The sequence below is a fragment of the Rutilus rutilus genome (assembly GCF_951802725.1).
Source record: "Rutilus rutilus genome assembly, chromosome: 13".
NCBI lineage: Eukaryota > Metazoa > Chordata > Actinopteri > Cypriniformes > Leuciscidae > Rutilus > Rutilus rutilus.
The window spans coordinates 38,009,376-38,029,010 of NC_140218.1; the positions used below are offsets into that span (position 1 = coordinate 38,009,376).

Consider the following 19,635-nt stretch of genomic DNA (forward strand, 5'->3'; position numbering starts at 1 on the left):
CTGGGGTCCACCTGAGCGCTGAAAGAGTCATGTGATCACGGCTGGGGTCCGCCTGAGTTTCTGAGCGCTGAAAGAGTCATGTGATCACGGCTGGGGTCCGCCTGAGTTTCTGAGCGCTGAAAGAGTCATGTGATCACGGCTGGGGTCCACCTGAGTTTCTGAGCGCTGAAAGAGTCATGTGATCGCGGCTGGGGTCCGCCTGAGTTTCTGAGCGCTGAAAGAGTCATGTGATCGCGGCTGGGGTCCGCCTGAGTTTCTGAGCGCTGAAAGAGTCATGTGATCGCGGCTGGGGTCCGCCTGAGTTTCTGAGCGCTGAAAGAGTCATGTGATCACGGCTGGGGTCCGCCTGAGTTTCTGAGCGCTGAAAGAGTCATGTGATCGCGGCTGGGGTCCGCCTGAGTTTCTGAGCGCTGAAAGAGTCATGTGATCGCGGCTGGGGTCCGCCTGAGTTTCTGAGCGCTGAAAGAGTCATGTGATCACGGCTGGGGTCCGCCTGAGTTTCTGAGCGCTGAAAGAGTCATGTGATCACGGCTGGGGTCCGCCTGAGTTTCTGAGCGCTGAAAGAGTCATGTGATCACGGCTGGGGTCCGCCTGAGTTTCTGAGCGCTGAAAGAGTCATGTGATCACGGCTGGGGTCCGCCTGAGTTTCTGAGCGCTGAAAGAGTCATGTGATCACGGCTGGGGTCCGCCTGAGTTTCTGAGCGCTGAAAGAGTCATGTGATCACGGCTGGGGTCCACCTGAGTTTCTGAGCGCTGAAAGAGTCATGTGATCGCGGCTGGGGTCCGCCTGAGTTTCTGAGCGCTGAAAGAGTCATGTGATCGCGGCTGGGGTCCGCCTGAGTTTCTGAGCGCTGAAAGAGTCATGTGATCGCGGCTGGGGTCCGCCTGAGTTTCTGAGCGCTGAAAGAGTCATGTGATCACGGCTGGGGTCCGCCTGAGTTTCTGAGCGCTGAAAGAGTCATGTGATCGCGGCTGGGGTCCGCCTGAGTTTCTGAGCGCTGAAAGAGTCATGTGATCGCGGCTGGGGTCCGCCTGAGTTTCTGAGCGCTGAAAGAGTCATGTGATCACGGCTGGGGTCCGCCTGAGTTTCTGAGCGCTGAAAGAGTCATGTGATCACGGCTGGGGTCCGCCTGAGTTTCTGAGCGCTGAAAGAGTCATGTGATCACGGCTGGGGTCCGCCTGAGTTTCTGAGCGCTGAAAGAGTCATGTGATCACGGCTGGGGTCCGCCTGAGTTTCTGAGCGCTGAAAGAGTCATGTGATCACGGCTGGGGTCCACCTGAGTTTCTGAGCGCTGAAAGAGTCATGTGATCGCGGCTGGGGTCCGCCTGAGTTTCTGAGCGCTGAAAGAGTCATGTGATCAGCTGATGTCATCACCACCATCGCTTCTTCAATGACGCACGACTCACATTGACGGGAATATATCGGATCTGTCCACATACATGGAAACATTGTGTTTTTGTTTTTTTTGTTCAAACAAATGCTTTTTTTTTCATGACTAGGCGTGACGATGACAAGATGACGCCAACATGTTCCTGCTTGTTGAAGTTCAGCGATCTCTCTCTGAGATATTCTGCTTTATGAGAGTACCTTCATTCAGTCTGTTCCTTCACGAGGACTAACTCTGCCATCAAACCCTCTCAGTGATGAACTGTACAAATACAAATACTGAATCTTGACTATTGTTTGCAAATGTGTTTGCTGAGTAAATGCACTCTGTGTGATGATACAAAGTCTTGCTGTTGTTTTAATAAAAAAAACATCATTTGAAATTATTAGAAATACTATTAGGAATTTCATTGTTTTAATTTTTGAGGGAAGTTTCTTGTTTAACTAGTTTTCATAATGCAGCCAGAAGAGTGTTAAATTATATGATGAATAGCCTATAATAGATGTGGTAAAACAAACCATACGTAGGAGAGCTCTTATAGGTCAAAGTGTAATAAAAAATAAACTTCTCAAATGACAACAATCATTATGATTATAACTGCACATTTCTAGATGTATGACTGGGCATGTCAAGACTGCACTACGTGGACACTGATAAACACGAGAAGTCTTGTTTAGGTAATCAACTATAGTTCAGCACCCATAGGGAAACATGTATTAGTGCCGAATGAGCGGTACATGTTGTGCTCTATAGCGGAGTTATATAAGCTGAGTTTCCAGATATATTTCATGAGGACTTCACAAGGAATCTCTTGTTTCTCTGCTAATCCTTGTATTCACATCCTCTGATGTGGTCAAACAGAAGAACGCTAAAGATCATAGATTTTTCCTTGTCAAATTAACAGAAATTATGAATGTTCTAATTCTGTAAATGCTGGTGAGTTATGGCACGTACAGAAATGTTTTATCCCGCGGGTTTCAGTTTTTATCTCACCTCTCTTCATTCACATTGTACAGTTTCAGCTTGTTAGTCAAGGTAAGACACATAAAGTTTATTAATATAATGCATTTTCCACACGCTGGTAATTGTTCTTCCTTTAATTTGTCTGGGCTTGGTGTTTATAATGAATGACGCTATAATTTATGTTTATTTTATTCTTATATTTTTCACTCATGTTCTGTGTACTGTTAGATGTGAAGGATTTGTTGTGGAGGAAGGGAAATAAAATACATGTTTATAGTGTTTAAAACATTTGCAAACGTTTCATTTTATATGATATGATTTCTGAATGTAATAATAAAATACAACTTATCTGTGTTTTATTTCTTTCAACAATGCAATTCTGACTCGGTGTGTCTTATTCAGGAGAAACTTATTTTCCAGAAAAACAGTGTTATGTGCGAACAGTGAGATCTGACTGTGATACCATAGACTACACTTATTAGAGTTTCCCCGTTGTTGCACCTGACATTATCCCATGAAATATTCCCATGTGCAGCTTACCTGGAATCCTTTAACACCTTGGGGTCCGGTGTTTCCAGGTAGTCCAATGCCACCCTAATAAACAGACAGATAAAGCATTATCACATGCCTTGAGCTTCACAATGATCAACCACAAAGCCTCTGCTAATCGCAGCACATGACATGACTAGCAGCAGAGCATTGTGGAGCATATACACCTCTAAATGAGTCTGGGTAATACTGTGAACCAATCTTAGGTACAGAATTCGAGACAATTCAACCATAAAAGGGAAAATGGAGATAAAAAAACACTAATAATTTTCACTTGTGGTTTTGTGGTGTCAGAATCAGCTAAATGTTCAGCTCGACTGTTTCAAAAGCAGATCCACTCGCATGTGTGATGGGTGAAGCTGAAACTCAGTTCACCTCTATAAAGCTCTACACGACATGTTGGGTATCGTTTGAGTTTTAACAATTACGATTTCGATTCTGCTTATCGATTCCGATTCTGCTTATCGATTCCTAATTTCGATTTCAATAAGGTAAAACAAACAAAACAACAAAAAAACTTAGATATCATTCACATTTAGTCTTATTGCAAACTTAAAAACAACTAGCCTAACTAATTTATTTATTTATTTATTTATGAACATTTATTAGAGGATAAACCCCATGAGATGAAACATCTCGTTTTCATGGGGGTCCTCATTTACTAATATAAATATCAAGCATTTTTTTAAACATTATTAAAGACAAGTAAACAATTGGTAATTAAAAAGAATAAATAAAACATTAACAATCGCAACAAATAGATACTGAACAAAGATACGTTTGAAATAAAAGTATTCGGTACAGAAACTGTAATCAAATGTAAAATAACACTGCACTTTATAAATAAAATATATAATACAAATATATTTACAAAAGCTCAAGAGCGTGTGAATTTTCTCTTTGTCTTTTGTTGTTTGATTAGTGTTATTGTAGAGACGGCAGCAGGAATATTAGGCTCACGGATCCAATATAGCTGTACACACAGCAAAATCCCCAGTGTAAGATCAACACTGCTCAGTGTTTATATAATCCACACTCTCAGAGTGTTATAAGTAACACTGAAGCAGTGTTAAAGTTAATGAGATAATTAAGTGATTGAGTGATGATTGAGCATTACTGAACACACCTGATGTTAACAAGCAGAATCACTGAAGGAAATCACAAATGTAAGTCACCATTATGGTGATCAGTGTTTGCTTTAGTTGAGCTCATGACCTTTACATTAGTAACTTTAGATCTAGTTTGGCTGCTGTACCTGAGTTATAACTGCCAGATGAACAACGAGAAAAGGTGATCTGATGGTGTTTTAACATAATCATTATTTCACAGTCATTTGACCTGATTCACTGAACTCATACAGAGCCTAGTTACTGAGTTAGGTTTACTTTATTAATTATAGCAGCTCTGTCCTTGAAGAGAATAATTTAACATTTACAATGTAATGCAAATTATTTCTTAAAAAATGTTCTTATACAAACATATTTTTTTTTTTTTTGACACACAGACATCAATAATCAGCCTGTGAATCTCAACAATGGTGACAATTATAAAGCATGTTGCAGTGCATTCTGGGTTCCACCAATCAAAACTCATTCATGACTCCCATCATGCTCTGCTGCATGAATAAATAATGAGCTAATGTTTAGAGTTGATCTCTTTATCTGAATATATAATACCATTGCTGAGATTTGTACGCTAATTCTTGATGTCTGTGTGCGCCTTCATGAAAGACTTTTTTAGAAGGTTTTTTTTTTTTTGGTATCAGAACAACTATTAAGAAGAAATCATTTGGATTTCTTTGAAAAGGCTAAAATTGTTATGCTGTACAAGGACAGTGCTGCTATAATCAAAGTAAACCTAACTCAGAAATCAGGCTCTATATGAGTTCAGTGTTTCAGGTCAAATAATGATTATGTTAAAACACAACCAACACCATCAGATCATCTTTTCTCTTTGTTCATCTGGCTGTTATAACTCAGGTACAGCAGCCCAACAAAACCTAAAATAAACAAGTAAGGGTCAAGAGCCCAACTAAAGCAAACACTGATCATCATAATGGCGACTCACACGTTTAAATGTTCTCCTTCAGTGATTCTGCTTGTTAACATCAGGTGTCTTCAGTAATGGTCAATCATCACTCAATCACTTAATTATCTCATTAACTTTAACACTCCTTCAGTGTTACTCTGAGAGTGTGGATTATATAAACATTGAGCAGTGTTAATCTTACACTGGGGATTTTGCTGTGTGTACAGAGTCGTCTCGCGTTTGAATGGTTTAAAGTCATATTGAAATGCTAACAAAGGAATCGATAAGAGGAATCGAAATTTTTATTTTATAATAAGTATCCCATTCCTGACCTCAAGAATTCGATTCTAGAATTGGAATTGATTTTCTATTCCCAACCGTAATTAAACCTGTGTCTGATGAGTGTGACGGTCATGCTGTTACTCACAGCCACTCCTCTGGGTCCGGCTTCTCCTCTCTCTCCAGGGATCCCGATCTCGCCCTGCGGGAGGACTCATCTTCAGTAACCATCAACTGAGCAGCACACAGTGTATCAATAGCCTTAAACCCTCTTACTAAATGACCTAATTATATATACACAGAATTCAGAAGTACAGTAACATTAGCTGAATATCAGCATGCATTACCACACTACGGCTCTCAGAAACTGTTCATATCAGGTCAAAAGTCAGATACATACAGGTATACCTGGCTCTCCAGAGGGTCCTGCTTCTCCCATCTTTCCTGTATTGCCCTGAATGGAGAAGGATTTTTGAATTATATTCCATTTGAAGTTAAAATCTACCTCAAATGGTCTTCCAGTCTGATTGATTTAGACTCAGAAACACTAGACCAAAGAGCAAAGAAGACGTGTGATACCAGGAACAAAACACCTCGAGCACCCAGTCTGAGCTGGGAAACACTGAAGCATCAAGTCATGTTCCCTTCAACCCTTGCGGTTACATAACACATCTCATCCGCATTCTTGCTTTATTATACGCATAATACATTTCTTAATTAACCATACTTCAACTAAATGAGCCCATAAGTGTTTCACGCTAAGTGATGCTTGAGTGATCAGGGATATTCCAATTCCAAATACTCGTGTCTTTTTATTATTTCATTTATTCTATTCAATAGTTTCAAACATTTTCATGATTAAGTCATTATTGTGTTTTAAAAAAAATAAGGTTTATCATTATTTTACATTGAATGGATGTTTAGAAATAATTATCATAAATTGCTGAGGATGCCTTATGTTGTCTCTCAAAAACGAAGTGTTCCTCTTTGGCTGATAAAACAAGAATCTTTACATATTTCTGCCTATAAAAAAAAAAATGTTGTTTCTGTGCTGAAACTATGATGACAAGGAAAAATATGATTGAAAGCAGTGTTTCTCAACTCTTCAACAGCAGCGCTGCACATCTCTCTCATCTAAGAGACCAGCTTCAGTTCACACAGATCAAGCTGATGATCTGAATCAGGTGTGTAATTATACAACATTTACAGCTGATCAGCCTATCACAACACTGCCTTCAGCTGACTCTATATAATCATAAACTGATTACATTTTACTTTAATTACAGCTATTATAAAGTAATGCCTTGCTATCAGGTAAGTTGCAAATAGACTGATATACTCACCACTCCTCCTTTGGCACCTTTTGCACCAGCTTTTCCTGGCAAACCCTGAATTACACACAGACACATGTTGTGAGTTGTACAATGCTACTAACATCCGAGGTAGCTACTCAAATTATCAAACAGATCAACCAAAAGGTGAATTAAACCTTTGCAGATTTTAAAAACAAGCATGAATGACAAAAGAATCACATCAACTACACCATCTCTTATTCATATTTCCTTTCTCATATTAATATTTAATCTGTGTGCTTAGCTTTTCAACAGTGTAATGGATGATAATACGTACAGGCAGACCATTAGGTCCTTTCTCACCAGGTACTCCAGGTCTACCAGCGTCCCCCTATGGACACACACACACACACACACCATGAGCGTCACTGCGTTCTGACACAGCGAAAGGAAGCCTAGATGTGTCTGAGCAGAAAACATTTACCTTTTCACCATCTAGTCCTTGAGTCCCATCCTTCCCATCCCTGCCAGGGATGCCCTAAGATCCACAGAGAGCATTATTATGGGGAAATCTAACGGTCATCATAACAGCCTGCAAATTATACATTTCCTTACAGGTTCGCCTTTAGGTCCTGCACCTCCAGGGACTCCCTTGGGGCCGATTTTTCCCTATTGAGAGGATGACATTGACAATATTACAGAAGAACAAGCCTAGAATATGAACTAGAAGTGACTACATCTAATAAGTAATATGATGACACAGTTTTCTTACTATCTCTCCTTTGGGCCCTCTGAAACCTTGAGGTCCTCTTTCACCAGCATCACCCTATTCAGAAGATACACATAGCAAACCTTTACTGATGAGATTCACTGTGGCACTAACATACACATTCATGAGAATAATGTGCAAACTTTAGGTAAAGAGGGGTGAAACACTCACGGTTTTTCCAATGCCGCCAGCAATTCCAGGTTTTCCTCTGAAACCAGGCAATCCCTACAAACAGAAGTAGATGCGAGTGATGTTTGGAGATCACTCTGCATATGCCTGACTGAATGTATTTGAATGAACTGTGTGTTGAGGACACGTGTAGTGTGATGTTACTGAGGGCTTACTCTGTCTCCCACTGGTCCTCCGGGACCCTGCAGACCCCTCAGCCCTCGAGAGCCCTTCAGTGACAGTGCAAACAAAAGAATGAATGGAAGGAAAAAAACAGCTCCTAAAATTACGCCATTTCCCACAACACACAATAGGGTCTATGTTTGAATAAAGTAATGCACCACATTTCACGTCACAGACACTTTTGAAGCAGTTGTAAAATACAGTAGCCAATATAAGACACTTGGGAAGTTGCCATTTTAAAAGATTCCATTGATTGGCAATTGTCAATATGTGATCCTACTCTTTTCTGTTCTGTTGTGTTCTTCTACACAGAACTATTTAACACAGGGCTTTATCATATTGCTTTTATAAAAGCAATAAACAGTGAGACTTTTGATTTGACCAAAGTACCAGGTGTAAACAGTGCTGACCACTAATATGATCAGATTACCAGGCGTAAAAAAAAAAAAAAAATGTTTTACAAATATTTAACCAATGAAAAGCATTTAAAAGAGCTTGTGACTCTATTGGCTCCTCAAGCTGTCAGTCAAACCTCATTACTCCACCCTGTCTCTATTAGTGCCACATACAGTTTGGAGCATCTCTGCTTGTTTGCAACACAAGGGTACAGCATTATTTTTATTCAAGAAACACTGTCTTTAAAGGCTAATGTTTTTTGTGTGCTTTTTTTTTGTATTTGAAGAGCAGAGAAGAGTCTTAGTCTGGTGCTAGTTAACTGGTAATCTAGTTTCAGCCAATATACTGTTTTAAATATACTATGCATAGTGCTTCATCTCTTATATCATATGATTTTGTCTAAATGCATTCAACGGCAAGAAAAACCGAGCACCCATATATCTACAATAGTTCCAGTGATGGACAAAACATATATCACTGTCATTCGCTGGTCAAAAACCTCGTAACTCCATTTGAGCTTGATTTTCATAAAATCTTAGTATTATAAAGACACATGCATGTGTCTGACCATATATACAGCCACAGCACCGAATTTGATGACTTGAATTATTTTACAAAAATGAGCTTTCCGCCCAACAGCGATGATATGTAGCTAAATTTGTTGTTTTATCATCTTCTCCAACAAAATCATATAGATACCTATATGGCCTTATTGTGATCCTACCTGACTTAAGCTCGTTTCACATTCCATGTGATTACTATTTTTAAAATAATATCCAGTTTTAATATGCTATTTGTGCAATTTCGTTTATTTTAGTGCTTAGTGGAGTGCCATGTGATTTTTTACTCATCAAAACTGTGCCGTGGCAACAAAAAAAAAAAGGTTGGAAAACACTGATCTGGAGTGCTCCATTACTGTTCCCTATCAGTCAGTCACTCTCGACGTACATCGTGGCCGACGAATAGAAATCTCGCCAGAGAGGCCAATCTATTTCGAGTGAAACTAAACGAGCCAATGCACATTGGCGTGCAATCATTTGCATCAGCTGTTCAGCCACGCAGCACGGGTATATAATGAGCAGAAGGTGCGATTGCACTTCAGCTTTGCTTTGGAGCCGAGCACTTCGATGCTGTGTTCTCTACAAACAGAGTGTTTCAAGACGAGCGAGCTCTCAGCGGGACCTCTCCAGGAACTGGTGCGGGCGATACAGCGCGGCAGCGTGATCGATCTCTCTCTCTGTGTCTTTTTTGTTTTCTGATTGAGCAAAAACAAAAAGGCTGTTCTTACAGCTGGTAAGGTGCGCCATGAGAGCGCTGAAAGGCTGTTTTCACGGCTGGTAAGATCACCAGCAAGAGAGACAGCGCACGACAGGTCCACATTCCTGTCTGTGTTCACTGTGACCATTCCCCTGCTTGCCTCAGCACCAAGGAGAGCAGTCCCTAAAAGAGCTTACACGAGCTTGAGTGTCTTTTTAAAGGTGCCACTCTACCTGTGTGTTTCTGGATGTGGTCGTTACCTGGTCACGAGCGCTGTATCGCGTGTCGAACGCGCTGAGGCAAAGTTCGTGGATGTACCCATTGTGGGAAGATGACCATCTCGGAGCTTCGGTCGAGACTCTCGTTCCTGCAAAGGGGCAGAGTCCCCGCGCCTCTGCCGCGATCTAACCCTCCTCTGCGGGTTGCTTCAGGCAGTACGTGACCTGAGGGTTACGGTGAGAGCGCTTCCTTCAGGGAACCAACCCCCTAGGAACCCTCATGCCTCCAACGTTCCGCAGCCAGTAGAGCCGCCGACGGAACGTGCTGGACAATCCACGAGGTGTGTACCAGTCGTTTCGTTCGGCGCTCCCCATGATGAACAGATGTCGGTCGCTGCATCGGAGGATGGGTCAGACTTCTCTGCAGATGACGATTTGTGCCCGAGTCGGACCCGGAGATGATGGCCATGCTTTCCCGGGCCGCCTCCTCCCTCACCACCCTTGATGGCAGGGTGGCTATGGGTTACACGCGTATCCCACCAGTGGAGCGGGCCGTTGCTATGCAACTGTGCCCTAACACCACTTGGTGGTCGGACTTAACCGGCAAGGCTTACAAGGCCAGTGGGCGTCTGCCATACACGCCATGGCATTGTTGCAGGTCCATCAAGCCAAGGCACTGAAGGACCTGCTTTTCAGTCGACGTATCGTGCCTAGAGTTCGGGCCAGGTGACAACCATGTTGTACTGAGACCCCGGCCTGGTTATGTGCCCAAGGTTCCTACCACTCCCTTCAGGGACCAGGGGGTGAACCTGCAAGCACTGCCCCTGGAGGAGGCAGACCCAGCCCTTGCTTTGCTCTGTCCCATTCACGCTCTGTGTCTGTACATGGACAGAACTCAAAGTCTCAGGACCTCAGACCCGCTCTTTGTCTCTTACTGAGGCCAGCAGAAGGGAAAAGCTGTCTCCAAGCAGAGAATGGCCCACTGGATAGTGGATGCTTACCAAGCACAAGGCGTGCCCTGTGTATTTCAGGTTGCATGCTCACTCCACGAGAGGCGTTGTATCCTCCTGGGCGCTGGCACGTGGCTCCTCGCTAACAGATATCTGTAGAGCTGCAGGCTGGGCGACACCTAACACATTTGCTAGATATTATAGCCTATGTGTAGAGCTATGTGTACCCTAAACGGGTAGAAGCACTGAGAGGCCCGGCTCTGTCAGCTTTCTGCACCCTACTGTGCACCCTTATTGCTCCAGAGTGAAAAACCTGTTGAGTCCTCCAAAAGCCTCGGCCCGGACATGGTGGAGTGTCCGGTGCCAGGCCTTTATCTGTTGAATCCTTGAGAACCGGGTCTAGGCTGGGTCCCATATGTGTATTTCTTCCACGGCTGCTCCTAATCGGAAGCCTGTGTCTTTCCCTTGGGCTAAGTCACCCAGTATTTCATGTGCAGTACAACCTTCGGGTTAGTCCATATGTATATCGCCACATAACACTTCGGGGAAGAATGTGGGTTCCGCAGTGTTATCCAATATTCTCACTGTATGGGTTATCACGGAACAGCAGTGACAGATACACTCTGTGTTAGCCCTCTCCTATTGTCCTTCCAGGCAAGGAGGGGCAAGAGGCTCGCACAGGGCGCTGGATGGGGCCAGCAGCTGTGGCGCTTTGGTAGGGATTCCTATTCGTCTGTCACTACGTACGTCAAGAGTGACAGACTGATAGGGAACGTCTCGGTTATGTATGGTATCCCTCGTTCCCTGAAGGAGGGAACGGAGGCGTACGTCCCATCGCCACATCTGCTGCGACCCGCCGGGACAGCCAGCTCATCGGCTCGGCTCCTCAGCAAAAAACTGAAGTGCAATCGCACCTGCTGCTCATTATCTGCTGTTGAAGAGCACCAGAAAATGCTCTATTAACCTAATTTCTAAACATCTCTGCTAAAGGGGGATTGTTTTGCAGCATCTTTGATAAGTACATTAGATATTTGCATTCACAAATCAACTTTGTCTAACATAGTTTTACTATAAATTGAGAAAATATCAATGTTAATATATATGGCAACGCTTTACCACAGTGGAATTGCAGTAATGTATTTCCCCATTGGGATTTTTTATAGTAGCATTTTTTATTATTTATTTATTTGAAGTGTTTATTGTAGTATAGTTGTATTTATGTATAAACAACAAAATGATTTCTTCTTTTCAGAAAATTAATTCAGCAATATTTTAAGGAAAGGGCAATATTGAGTGCAGAGTTAGCTCTTCCATGGGATGAGAGTGAGGATGAGTTAGCCGAATGATTGGGAATGATAGCGATTAAATGATAGGGATCTACTTATTTTTGGTTTGCATGAGTTCCAAGTATATAAATCTATCAATTTCTAAAAGAAATGTGCAATTAAACGGAAAAGACAATCATAATTTTATAGAAAAACTACATTTTCCATTGTGATACAGCGTTGCCATATTTCCCTAAGTATCCCCCAAAAAAATTTTTTCTAAAATATTTTTGGATTTGTATGATGATTGAAATGTAAGCTATTTCATGTAATTTCATGTATTTCATGTAATATTTGAAAAAAATATTTCATTGTTAGAACATAATGCATACCAAAGAGGGTTAAGAGTGAATGTGTGTATATTTATTTGAAAATAATTCAAATCGATTACAATAAACTCTAGTTCTTTTCCTACTATATTTTTCTTTATTCCCTTTAATTCTCCGCCTCCCCCAAATGTTCAAGACATAGTTAAGGCCTTGGTAAGTGTAGCATGTCCAGCTGAGGTACAGTAAAACAGCGTGTGAATTATTCCCACCTGTAATCCCACTGTCCCTGGGATTCCCGGAGGACCAGGCGGCCCCTGATCACCCTGATGGGAAGAGACGCAGATAGAAACACATTACAACAAGCTGTTTTCTGCTTCTGTTACATTTCTGAAAAAGTTTCAGTGCAATTTCTGGAAAGCTTTAGAATGGTGTTTCAATGTATTCCAATGGTGGTAAAATCTCACCTTCTCACCGTCTTTCCCCAGCTCTCCTTTGCTTCCTTTATGACCTGTATGACCCTAAACGAAAACAGAAGCAGCTCAGCAATCTGTGATATCTTCTGTAATGAGAGACACATGTTTTATCATCATGAGTACCTTGAATCCAGGCATCCCAGGCGGTCCAGGAGGACCCGGAGGACAGATGGCCGGACACTACAAACAAGACAATGATGCAATCAATCTGCATGCAAAGAAAAACAAGACCGCTGAAGATGTTATTCTTCCTATTAAGAAAACTCTTCCTTCAGACGCAGTAGTCATTTTGAAGGAAGATAAAATAGAGATGTGTGTTGAAAACGGGATTACACTTACAATAGAGCTCTCAACACTGTGTAAGACCGTACATGTGAAGATGGATGTGTGTGTGCTGGACACACAGTGTTGGAGGACGGTACAGGGATTTTAACTCACCAGCAGATCTCCATTGCCTTCAGGAAGAGTTCCTGGAAGTCCCTAAAAGGAGGAGGATGATACATAAAACTGGATTATTAAAATAAAAGTGTTTCTGCACTTTTAGTTTGAGATGCAAGTACTTACAGGAGGTCCATCTAAGCCTGCAGAACCAGGAAGTCCTGGAAGACCCTCAGGCCCCTACAACCAATCACAGACCAGCATCACTGATCACTCTACCTGAACGTGTGCTTTTCATGTGTGTAGTGTAGACAGCGTTCTAGTAGATCCATTACAAATGAACAACAACATATTTTTGCACACTCACCGGCGACCCCTGAGGTCCTGCTCCACCTGGAAGCCCGTTCTCTCCAGCAAGACCCTGAGATCAGAGAAGAGCAAACGCTCAACACATTTACATTTGTGGAGTATCCATGCTGGATAATATACTGAATCAATATTAGGCCCCGGGTTCATTGTGGCTGCACATGAACTGAGACCGCAGGGCCATTATTGGGCTAATTCTTCCTCTTCTCCTTGTTTCTGACTGGCTGTACTCACCAGAGCTCCTGGTCTGCCTCTGCCCTGAGGACGACAAGAGAGGACATCTCATGAATAGCCCTGGGAATGTTTGTTATCATGACATCATGCTGCATTTTTCCTGATGTTTTGAGAGTGTCAGTAATGATGGCGGTCTGTTTGCATGAGGAAGTCGGTTTGAATTGTTTATGAGACTTTCATATGATAAAGAAGCTACACTTTTCAGGTGTGACTGAAGAACTTCTCTTTTAATCCTGTGATTGAAGTGTCATATGACTGTGTTTACAGTGGATTTACTCATGCTTGGCACATACAGGGGGTCCATCTGGTCCGGGAGGTCCTGGGTCTCCCTACAAAAACAACAAAATAATAATAGTAAGTCTCAGTTGGCAGCTGAGAAACAGACGACAGAAACAGTTTCCCAATGAAGGAGCCACTCAAACTCACAGCGACAGAACTGTCCCGCTCTTGCACACAGAGCCTGTGCTGTGAGTGACATACTACTCGTTCTCATGCATCCCACAGTCAGCTGTGAACACTATAGCTCCAGGCAGTGGCGTAACGGAAGGGCATGCAGCGGGTAAACCAGCCCGACGGGTGAACCGCTATTAGTTGATGTAACGGGTGGAATAATATTTACGTTGTCATTTGTGGTACGGGTGATGGTCAGGAATCAGTAGACACGGGCGGACTGTGAGTCCAATAGCCAAGACTAATTTGACTCAATTCGATACCCACCGATAGGCAGCTGCTCTCAAACGGTCCCGTGCTTATTTGTGTTCACGCACTGTAGTGTGAAGACCGCCAAAGGTTTCTAATTACTTGCTTCTAATTAGCGTTGAGCACTGTAGCCAATAGGGCTGCGACTAGGGTTGGGAATCGAATATTGAAGTCAGGAATCAGATACTTGTTATAAAATGTCAATTTCGATTCCTCTTATCGATTCCCTTGTGAGCATTTCGATATGATTTTAAACCATTTAAGCGCGAGACGACCCGCACGCTGTTCTCAGAGCTGCAGGCGTGTGTAACAGTATATTGGATCCGTGAGCCTAATATTCCTGATGCCGTCTCTACAATAACACTAATCAAACAATAAAAGACAAAGAGAAAATTCACTCGTTCTTGGCTGAATAACTTTGCCACTTTGTTCAGTGGTATCTTTTGTTGCGATTGCTATTTTTTTATTTGTTCTTTTATAATTACTGAGTGTTTACTTGTCTTTAATAATGCTTTAATAATGCTTGAAATGTATATTAGACTAGTTGTTTTTCTATGGTATTTGCAAACCACAGGCAAACTTAAGTGTTCTTTAGCCGGTTGATGTTTGTTCATGATATTCAGCTACAAATAAATGTTTTGCAATAAGACTAAATGTGAATGATATCTAAGTTTTTTTTTTTTACCTTATAGGAATCGATATTAGGAATCGATAAGCAGAATCAAAATCGGAATCGTTAAAATTCAACTGATACCCAACCCTAGCTGCGACTTAAGTGATTGACAGCTTCGGTTGTTATAAAGGGAGCGCTCTTTACTCGCCTTCTGTATATAATCGAATCACAATTTTAATATGTTTTTTTTCATGCAGCTAAGAGGATCACCAGTCATGTACACACTGCAGAGTTTTACAAGAGACAACCACATTTAAATGAGGTGAATCTGCTAAAATAGCATATTCCCCAAATTATATGACAGTAAAGGCTCATATTTATTCTTTTAATTTATGGAGAGTAGACCTTAAAGGGTCTGTATAGCCTATGGTGTGATTTATGCACATTTGTTCAAAATAGCCTGTATGATTGCTCACATGATGTCGGTAGAAGTTTGTTATCGTTTACACAACAGATTCTTTTTTCACTTTTAATTATTACGGTGTTGGGGTGCGTGTCTATTTTTCTTAAATGCATCAACTCAGACTACCTAATTTTGGTTGGATTGAGTTACATGAGGAAATGAATATTTCTTGTCTACCTGATGTAGTAGATTGACTTCGGGTCGGGTGTTCTGTAAGTGCTGTGGGTGCAGGTTTACTGAACGGGACCAAACACTGCAGCCTTTACGCTTTTGATCATATCATCTATTTTCTTCTAGATTTCTTATATACAGAAATGTAGTCATAAACAAAACATTTCTCTATGTAAGATTCCATATGTGACAATTCATTTTGTTCTCACTATTTGATTAGATGGAGTTGTTTTTACACAGAAATAATAGTATTTCTCAACTGTACGCCTCTCGCCGAATAGCCTCATAATGAGGATCACAGTAATGTAAATCCCGTCCTTCAGTATGAGGCTCAGTGTCAGCTAATGTCATATATTATGCAACACATTTTCTCTGTTATTAAATATCACATTAACTTCCCAATTCACAGCTCACTGCTATCAGCCACACAGAATGATGGTGATTTCAGCTGATTCCGAGAAACTAATTAAAAGAAAACCTGTGGTGGGAAGATGACTTCACATTCCAAGCTGGATTAGGAGGAATTCATCTGAAGTCACCTGATCCTCATTAAAACTGCCTAAGGATCTGCTGGTGGCTGCACACTGTGCTAAAGACATGATTTATGACCACAAAAGGTTGTTTGAATATCAAAACTACAAAGGAGTTTGGTGGCAAACGAGGGTCAGTTCAACGCTGGATTTGCAGTTGATTCTGAAAGATGGATCGATACCAACATCCTCCTACAGTTCCCACATGAGCACCTGTACAACAATTCATAGATGATCATGACGGAACATGCTAATCGATAAGCTGAATAAAGTTAACTCCACAACAACTACATAAATTCATCAACTAACCATTCAAAAACATTGTAACTTCTTCCTTGGAAGTCTCTCCATCAGTGTCCGACTCTGGTTTGAACATGTAAGGCAGAACACCACTACTGGCGATTCATTTATTATAGCATGTCCAATTTCCCTTATTTTGGTGTGAGCAAAAACATGCCGTTATCGTGTTTGTACAATTAAATGCAAATGAGCTGCTACTCCCCGCCCCCTTTCCAGAAGAGGGCGGAGCCTTTACAGCTCATGCTTCGGATACTTCACAAGAACAAAACTGGAGCTCACACTTGCATATAATCAGATATAGTATAAAATATGTGTATTTGTCGAAGAGGAGGGCTCTGAGCGGGGAATTTGGCCCGAACCCAGAGCACCCTCCCCCATCCCTGGCTAGGATAGGAATAATTGAGAGTGAGGAGTTGGGATGGAGGAGGGATGCTGGAATAACTGTCGTAGAACAGAGGTTAGTCGGCTCTGTATAAGCCTCCTTTCGCACTGATTGGGTAGACTCTTTATTAATTAAACATAATTTCTAACATTTTAGCTGCGTAAGATTCTCCAGATTTGTTGTTGTGAAGTATCTGAAGCATGAGCTGTAAAGGCTCCGCCCTCTTCTGGAAAATGGGCAGGAAGCAGCAGCTCATTTGCATTTAAAGGTACACACACGATCACGGCGTGTTTTTACTCACAACCAAATAGGGGGAATTGGACATACTATAAAAAATGACCTGTGGGGTATTTTGAGCTGAAACTTTACAGACACATTCTTGGGACACCAGAGACCTATTTTACATCTAGTAAAAAGGGGCATTATAGGTTCCCTTAAATAAAAAGAGATTCAGAGACAAATACTACAGTAGAAGAGCTTTAGCCTGACACTTCCAAACTGAAATGTGGGTGACCAGGTTATGTTCAGGTGTGGAGGGACTCATTTTACTCAACTTATAAAAAACAGAGAGTTACTTACTGCTGCTCCTGGGGGTCCATCTTTGCCAGCTGGACCGTCCGGACCGGTCAAACCCTGCAGGACATGACGTTTTCATGATCAGACGCCAACATTTACTGTGCTTAAATGATTTCCTTTATATAAATGAGGTTAAAAATCCCCCAGAGTTTGGGTGTGCCACTGAAAATGCTGCTGTTACTTCTTGACTTACATCCACACCAGGAAGGCCAGGCAGTCCCGGCTTCCCTGCGGCCCCAGGGCCACCTGCTTTTCCTTTCGGCCCCTGCCATCCAAACACAAACTGATGTAAAACAGCATCTTACACTATATGATCTGTGTCTCGATTTTATGTTTACATGTTATTTATTGCATCTTCACAAAAAAAGATTCATGTTTAGTCTTTGGCAGTAATGCAATCTGCTTTGGCTGCTGTCGTCAAAAAATCTCATTACTGACACAAAATCTACACAATGAAATGAGAAGCAATGAATCATCAGAGATGTGAGGCGTCTTTAGCACTGCACCAGCAAAGTAAATCAGTGCTAGGATTCATATGTTACGAGAAGATCTGACAGAAGATCAGGAGATACTCACAGGCTTTCCGGGAAGTCCAGAAGGGCCAGGTTTTCCCTGCAGAGATTACAGTGTCTGAGTTTCTCAATCATAAGTACATTAGACACTCATCTACAGTCATAAAGTGAGTCTGTATGAACATAGGTTGTGTTGGAGAGCTGCTCTGAGCTGGAGAGAAGGAGAGTGAGCTGGAGGGGGTCGGGGAAACTCTAGACGCGTGTGTTTGAGTTGAGGCTGAATGAATGGGCTCTCTGTCACTGCACTGCCACAGCCTGCGCTAAGCAGATTTTCGTTTACTGAGGAAACATTCACAGCTTTCATCGTTTGCATGCGTAAATTCCTGAGAGTTTTTCCATTAACAAGTAAACGTCTGTAAGGATTCATGGCTTGTCTAAACAGTTAAACCATTACATTGCAATACAATGGTGTTTAGAAAATGAAATAATTTTTCCCCGACCTTGCCAATCGTGAAGATTAATGATGAGAGTTATTTAATTCACATAATGACAATTTAAAAAATCTGTCAAAAACAAATGTTTCGAAGTTCTTTCGCTTTTTGGGCTAAAATGTGAAGCAAATAAACACTAATAAAGGCAATGGAATATAGATATAATGTGTCTGTGTCTAAACTCACATCGATGCCATCTTTCCCTGGGGGTCCTGGTGGCCCCGGCGTTCCCAGTGTGCCTCGAGGACCCGGCCTCTGCAACGGATGCAAACACAAAATCAAGAACGAGAATAATCAGAAGAGGAAATGTAAAAAGAACAGAAAGAAATCCCACAGGTGTTTTGTTCTCAGCTCATATAGTGTATGTTTCCCAGGGACTGGCCTCCTGTCTAAACAGGACTAAAATTAAAAACTCTGTTTAAATCTGTTTATCAGTGTGAACTAACTGGTCACAAAGGGATTCAAATATCAGTTTTAAATATTCAGGCAGAAAATGACCAACATGATGAGCACAAATAGTGGCAAACACTGCAAACTTCTCACAAAGATGCCATTGTGTGGCGATCACGTTACACTGTGAAAAAAATGTTTAGTAAGGTGAACTGTTTTTTTCCCTCACGTTGTAACATCTAAAAGATGAGATTTATTAAAGTAAGATATCTGACGTTAACTTGAAGTTACACATCATATTGAAGGGTCAGGTAAATCGCTGCACTTTTTCTTTTACAATGCGTACATTACAGTCAGTCCACAATGCATTGAAAAGCGTTTATAAACGAAAAGTTGAATACTTTCATACATACAAACTCGTTAGCTACCTGATGTTAACTGATCTCGTTTCCACAATGCGCTAAAGTTCTCAGCCTGGATATTATTATAGGCAGCAATCAATCAGTTAAATATGGATATGAAGATCCCAAGCAATGAGCAGAAGCGGCCGGTTAATAGTCGATCGTCCCGCATCTCTTACCTGGGCGAGTGCCGATGTTACCAGCTGTAACAGAAAGAGTAAGTGAAGCGCAGAGAACACGGCCATGGCTCCTGTCCTCTCCTGTCCTCCTCAGTCCTGTGCTCAGCCTGTGCTGGGTGACTCTCACACTCAGTATGATTGCAGATAAAGGGGCAGCGCGGAGTCCGCGGAGGGGGTGGACATGAGCTCTGCGGGACATGCTCAGAGTTACACTGTTTACTGTAGAGCTCATGATCATCAGAAGCAACCCATCCCCCGTAATCATTATCAGCATCAGCAACATCTTCATCAATAATAATATTATTGTATAATAATGCCAGATCAACAATCACCTGCGTGACCTTTACACACAGAAATGAGTTAGAATAGTAGTAGAATTCCCTCTTTTCCACACCCACCACAGACACCAACCAGGTAAAACACCAACTATTTATTAACATATA

General features: G+C 41.8%; 1 protein-coding gene across 1 annotated transcript in view; it reads right to left on the bottom strand.

The window, feature by feature from the left end:
• Positions 1-19,352, bottom strand: part of col9a3 (collagen, type IX, alpha 3) — a 32,745-nt gene extending 13,393 nt beyond the window's left edge. Inside the window, exons 1-23 of the mRNA XM_084429171.1 lie at positions 19,193-19,352; positions 18,409-18,477; positions 17,796-17,831; positions 17,413-17,484; positions 17,223-17,276; positions 13,779-13,814; positions 13,486-13,509; positions 13,253-13,306; positions 13,072-13,125; positions 12,946-12,987; positions 12,631-12,687; positions 12,499-12,552; positions 12,304-12,357; positions 7,613-7,666; positions 7,440-7,493; positions 7,272-7,325; positions 7,115-7,168; positions 6,984-7,037; positions 6,837-6,890; positions 6,551-6,595; positions 5,608-5,661; positions 5,356-5,409; positions 2,892-2,945 (exon numbers count right to left, since the gene is read on the bottom strand). Coding sequence (XP_084285297.1) covers positions 2,892-2,945; positions 5,356-5,409; positions 5,608-5,661; positions 6,551-6,595; positions 6,837-6,890; positions 6,984-7,037; positions 7,115-7,168; positions 7,272-7,325; positions 7,440-7,493; positions 7,613-7,666; positions 12,304-12,357; positions 12,499-12,552; positions 12,631-12,687; positions 12,946-12,987; positions 13,072-13,125; positions 13,253-13,306; positions 13,486-13,509; positions 13,779-13,814; positions 17,223-17,276; positions 17,413-17,484; positions 17,796-17,831; positions 18,409-18,477; positions 19,193-19,258 — 1,203 coding nt within the window. The 5' untranslated portion in view covers positions 19,259-19,352. The remainder of the gene's footprint in view (positions 1-2,891; positions 2,946-5,355; positions 5,410-5,607; positions 5,662-6,550; positions 6,596-6,836; positions 6,891-6,983; positions 7,038-7,114; positions 7,169-7,271; positions 7,326-7,439; positions 7,494-7,612; positions 7,667-12,303; positions 12,358-12,498; positions 12,553-12,630; positions 12,688-12,945; positions 12,988-13,071; positions 13,126-13,252; positions 13,307-13,485; positions 13,510-13,778; positions 13,815-17,222; positions 17,277-17,412; positions 17,485-17,795; positions 17,832-18,408; positions 18,478-19,192) is intronic.
• Positions 19,353-19,635: the final 283 nt, after the last annotated feature.